The following is a 6,501-nucleotide window of genomic DNA, read 5'->3' on the forward strand; positions in this document are numbered from 1 at the left end:
ACTCCCTTGTAAAAACCTACCTTTAAATATCTCAATAACCTTTCCGTCGATTCTACTTTCGTCGTCTGATCCCGATTCTAGTGCTCAGGATTGTTCGTTCTGGACTAATCCAGAGGAAGCGTCTGATACTCCTTCAGCATTCGCGAAAATTCCCTCCGTAATCAGTGTTTCTGGCATTTCTTACAATGGTAGTTTTAGACTAGCTATTGTCGACAAATACCGAAATCAACTTGCTTGTTTTGAAGCAACTGCTCATGAACAGGAAACGTATGTGTCCATCTTCAGTGGCAAATGTAGTCATAGAAAATTAGTTGCTACAAGCGTCTGGCCTCAAATGATTCAGCCTGATCATGATCATTGGCCATGCTTAGTGAAACCTCACTTATCACTTGCTAAATATTTCCATATTGAAATAAGAAAAAACGATGAAAGTAATGGAAATCAGCAAACGGCCGTGAGCTTTAGACCCAATGGCAAATCTGAGAAAGAGATTTCTGTGAATGTTCATTCATCTGCAGAGTTTGTTTATATTTATGGGACTAAGATAATAACAGGGGTAAACTTGGTCTATTATCTTAATGACTATATTGCCTCTAAATGTCAGACATTAGATGAACCTGTAAGATTGAACCACCCGGCTTATTTTCTTCCTTTGGAAGGAGAGGCGCTGGTTAGAATCTACATAAGTTATTGCCACTTTACAGAAGTGATAAATTACGCAGTCAACCCTAACGAGCCCAAGTGGCACAAGTTGTCATTCAGAGAAGACTCCAAAATAAGTGAGATGGATAACATATTCTTCCACAGAAATGTTTTAGTTGATGGATTATCTGTTGGAAATGTAACTACTACAATGGAGCATCCTCCTATACTACTGCACCTTATGAAGCTTTGCCCACTGAAAGTCGCAAAAATATCTATGTCTAATGCAGTCTGGACGCACAGGTGCAGCCCCAAAAATATAGCTTAATTCTGCAGCGCTTTGATATGAAGTCACTGGCTATTGATTAACAGGGGTCTTCAGATAACTTACTCAAAAGGGGGAATTTAACCTTTTGTTGCAAAAGTATTTTCGTGGCTTAGTGTTATCAAGATAATCCAAAGAAATGTTATGCATAAATTTGTTAATTTTCGACCTAAATCAGGGAAAATTAGTTAATCGTTCCATCATAATTATGTAAGATTTAAACATATAAATACGCAGGTTCTCTGGAATGTGCATGTTACTCTACTAAAAAACATTGTTATATTCCTAGACTATTTAAACACCTGAATGTACTGCACAGTGTCGTTATCCTATTTATGTACATCTAATGGAAATGAATTAAGATGGCTTATGTTTTGTGTAAATTTGGAACACCAAGTCTTAGGGATATGGCAGAATATTTCGTGCGAAAGCATGCTACATTTGGAATCCTGGTTACCACGTTGGCGTTAACCCTAGATTTCAGGTCGATTCTAAGTGATATTAATTAGTGTATACATCAAATGAGCAGCCACCGAAACGTATCACTATGTAGAAGCCTGGCTATACAGAAAGATTCATGTGATATTTTCCTGTTGATCTTAGTTAACCTAGGGAGCTTTATTTTCATCAAAAGAAATTCTAAAGGTATTAAAAAATGATTTGCAACTTGGAGATGTGTTGTTCTTAACAAATCATTTGATAAGATATACGTATATTAGGCATAAGTATGGCTCTAGGATTGTTTGTAAATATACGTACGAGATTTGAAGAATAATGTAAAATCTGAAACATTCCACTGAGCTGGTTTGATCATAATTCTATTAGGTTAAGATTAAGATAGACAATGATATTAGCTTTAGCAAGGGATATTGGAAATTAAATACAAATATTCCGAGAAATACAATAGCAATAGTAAACTTTGTTAATTTTCGGGGTCAATTGAGAGAGAAAATAGGCGATGTACAATTTCATTCTAGACTCTGTTCGTCAGAGTTTCAAAAGCTATTAATCAAGAGAGATTTGCTGAAAACAGATTTAAAGAGGAATTATTGGATCCATTCCGCTGACTGTAAAAAAAAAAAAAAAAAAAAAAAAAAAAGGAACATAATAAACCTAATTAAAAATGAAATATATGAAGGGGTCAAGATAAGAGCTATAATTAATGAAAGAATGGAATGTAAAAACAAATATCGTTAAAGTGTGGGGAAAAGAGGTTGCATATGTATCACACACAAAGTTTAAACAAAGGAATGTATTTGAGTTTTATGAAAATCTGTTTAAAGAAGAATCTGTGGATTGCAAATTGAAATACAAATTTCTTGAAAATATGAACTGTCTTATAGATAATTATATAAATTTAAGACTGAATGCTTAATTAACAGAGAAAAAAGTCTGGGAAGCTATATCAGTAATGCAAAATGGGAAATGCCCTGGTATTGATGGATTAGCCGTCGAATTCTACAAAACTATGTGGAGTACTATTGAAACGAACTTATGATAGTACCAAGATATTCATTTACGTAATTTGAAATGTGGCAAGACTCAAATAAAGATGTTATTAAGCTTTTACCAAAAATTGAGATAAGGGTAATCTTAATAACTGGAGATCGATAACTATGCTAAATATAAATTATAAAATTATAGCAAAGGTCTTAGAAAATAAGTTAAAATCGATGCTTTCAACATTCGTATCAGAGGAAGGTTTTTTTTTTTTTTTTTTTTTTTTTTTTTTTTTTTTTTTTTTTTTTTTTTTGGTGCCTCGGAAGGTTAATTATTAATTGTAACACTTTGCTAAGAGATGTAATATACTTCTTGAATAATGGGAACAAGCCAGCTGCCCTTGTAAACATTGATTGGTATAAAGCATTCGATAGAATTAATCTTGACTTCCTATTCGGGACATTATCCAAACTTAGATTTTCTTTAGATTTTGTAAAGTTAATCAGAATGCTTTATAAGGATGCCAAAAGTTGCATATCCACAAATTACCATATATACCTGACAATGTTCTTATATATGATAAGCAAGGCTGTTCTACAGGTTTGTTCATGACCGATGATTTTATTGTTATAGCTCAAGAACCCTTGTACAGCAAAGAATGCTGAAGTTTAGGCTAAAAAAATTTTCGCAAGATTTTCCGAAAGGGTTTGGTATTGATGATGATAGCATTATTGTTGTGAATAATCTGAAAGGTATTGAGTAAACTTCACGGGTTATTAATGAATATGGAGAAGCAAGTGGAGTGAAACTTGATAAGAAAACGTACGTCGTGGGACTTGGAAAGATAAATATGAATGGAAAGAAACAGGAATAGAAGTGAAACAGGGCAGCTTTAAGATCCTAGGCATAATCCACAACAATGATGCACTAGGAAATTTTTTTTTTTAAATGTTAGGGATACTAATTATAAACGAAGACTAACTTTATTCCAAAAGAGCGTAATAGTTAACGTAATTGTACTATCAAAGGCATGATATGTTTCCCAGGTGTATCCAGTTCCAGTCGATATTAGTAAGTGTATAGAAAAGTGTACTTTAAAATATCTGTGGAATGGGAATTATTAACCCATTAAAAGAAAATCTATGTATCTCCTAAAGAGTCAAAGAAGATATGTTATTGTAAATCTAACTGGGAAAATAAAGTGTATGTTTTTTAACAGATTTTACAAAAGTATTATTAAATCAACAGGATGTGAAATAACTGCATATTATTTCAAAATGAGACTTTTTTTACCTAGTTGATTTTAGCAGATTCAATGAATTCACAATTTTTTTAGCACTCCATATTATGACAAAATAATTACGATATTTGATTCTGTAATAAAGATTAAGAGCTATCTTATGCTAAAATCAAACGCATATGCAGTACTGTTACATGATAAGAGGTGAATCAGTTTTGCCATATATTGAAGAATATCATCCGTTATTTTTTTTAACTGGAATAGTGTATGGGAAAATTTTAATAGTAAATGGATTGGTCCAATAAACAGGAATATTGTTAAAATACAACCACGAAGTCTTAGCTACAAAGGATAGATTATTTACAATGGACATAACGGACAGTTATCTGTGCAGTAATTGCGAAGAGACTAAAACAATTATGCATTAAGTGTATTTTTGTAGATTTAGAATAACAGTAGTGAACTGGATGAAAACGTATCTGAGCAGGGTTTGTAAAATACATACAGTAATTTTTCTAAAGGCTTTGAATCTGGGATCTGGAATCTTTATAAAGTAATGCACTTAGTAGATGAGTTATGTATGATTTCCGTTATTAAAAGTAGAGTATTCAAAATCGCTTGAGGATAAATATCTTTCTATTTTTGCTTCAGAATCTGTTTATCTCGGAAAAAAAGGATTAACATTTGTGTAAATAGTAAATTCCTTACTGATAAATGAAATGTAAAATTCACACATTGTAATCATCTTTATTTATTGCAGTATTAACTAGTTGTGGAGGCTATTATACATTGTTAATACTTTATCTGATACACTAATGTATGTAAATCATATCAACCATATCGTGATAACCAACAAAAGTTATTCATGAAAAATAAACTTTGAAAAACTGTAAATTTTCTTAATAAAAAAAAAAATTCCAACCTCAACAGTTATATATATTCTAAAGTATATTTTGCGTTCGATAACTTTTTTTTTTTTTTTTTTTATACAATTCTCTTGCTAACAGTTCTTATATTATTGTTAATAGGTTGATCTCCTCAGATAGCTTAATTTTACATGATATTATTAAAAGCTTTTTTCTTTTGATTTTACTTTGAATGATTTATGTTTTCATTTTTATTCTTATGTAATTTTCCCATTAATTATCTATATCTTAAATTGGATCTAGAAGGGTAATGATTCTTTTTCGTATTTTCCGGTATTTTTTTCAATAATGTTTTTCCCGTTATCATAAGATTTTTTTTTTCTTTTAATGGAAAAAGCTGATGAACTAGAAATATAATATCTTATCCACATTATTTATCATCCCTTTCCTTTTATCTTTGAGGACAACTTTGTGTGTGTATATATATATATATATATATATATATATATATATATATATATATATATATGTGTGTGTGTGTGTGTGTGTGTGTGTGTATAACGTAAATATTTCAACACACACACATACACACACACACACATATATATATATATATATATATATATATATATATATATATATATATATATATATATATATATATGTGTGTGTGTGTGTGTGTGTGTGTGTGTGTGGAAATATTTACGTTATACATATATATATATATATATATAAAACGTAAATATTTCCACAAACACACACAAACCCACACACACACACACACACACGCACACACACACACACACACATATATATATATATATATATATATATATATATATATATATATATATGTGTGTGTGTGTGTATAACGTAAATATTTCAACACACACACACACACACACATATATATATATATATATATATATATATATATATATATATATATATATATGTGTGTGTGTGTGTGTGTGTGTGCGTGTGTATGTGGAAATATTTACGTTATACACACACACACACACACACATATATATATATATATATATATGTATAACGTAAATATTTCCACAAACACACACAAACATACATACACACACACACACACATATATATATATACATATATATATATATATATATATATATATATATATATATATATGTGTGTGTGTGTGTGTGTGTATGTATGTTTGTGTGTGTTTGTGGATATATTTACGTTATATATATATATATATATATATATATATTTATATATATATGTATATATATATATATATATATATATATATATATATATATGTGTGTGTGTGTATAACGTAAATATTTCCACATACACACGCACACACACACACACAAACACACACACACACACACACATATATATATATATATATATATATATATATATATATATATACAGTATATTCCTGTAGAAGCGTGTGTGTGTATGTAGGTATTCAATATTAGATTTTTGTAATAACAATGAACAATCTTAAAACAAAATAAAGCCAATTCTCATAGCAGTATAATATGCCTCATGAAATAATTTTTTTCTATATGATATCCATCTTCGGAAAAGAGCGAAGTATGATTACACTTCAATTACAAACGATCGTTTCGTGTTAGTTATGTTAACGACTGAACAATCCACACTGATCTTTGCTTACCTTGATCCGATGACCCTGATGCATCTGTTTCAAAAGACCTGATTTGCAGTTATCGGGACCTAGAGATATTTATTATTATTATTATTATTATTATTATTATTATTATTATTATTATTATTATTTGACAAGCTATAACCCTAGTTTGAAAAGCAGGATGCTTTAAGCCCAGGGTCCCTAACAGGTAAAATATCCCAGTGAGGAATGGAAACAAGGAAGATTAAAACATTTTAAGAACAGAAACAACATTTATATAAATATTTCATATAGAAACTATAAAAACTTTAACAAAACAAGAGGAAGATAAATTAAATAGTATAGTGTT

The 6,501-nt window shown here is 29.8% G+C and overlaps 1 protein-coding gene across 1 annotated transcript in view; it reads left to right on the top strand.

Moving 5' to 3' along the window:
- The window catches only part of LOC137653194 (uncharacterized), a 41,797-nt gene extending 39,142 nt beyond the window's left edge, over window positions 1-2,655 (top strand). The window contains exon 3 of the mRNA XM_068386575.1: window positions 1-2,655. This exon is cut by the window's left edge and continues 1,196 nt beyond it. Coding sequence (XP_068242676.1) covers window positions 1-970 — 970 coding nt within the window. The 3' untranslated portion in view covers window positions 971-2,655.
- Window positions 2,656-6,501: the final 3,846 nt, after the last annotated feature.

Source organism: Palaemon carinicauda, chromosome 14 (assembly GCF_036898095.1).
Source record: "Palaemon carinicauda isolate YSFRI2023 chromosome 14, ASM3689809v2, whole genome shotgun sequence".
NCBI classification, from domain to species: Eukaryota; Metazoa; Arthropoda; class Malacostraca; order Decapoda; family Palaemonidae; genus Palaemon; species Palaemon carinicauda.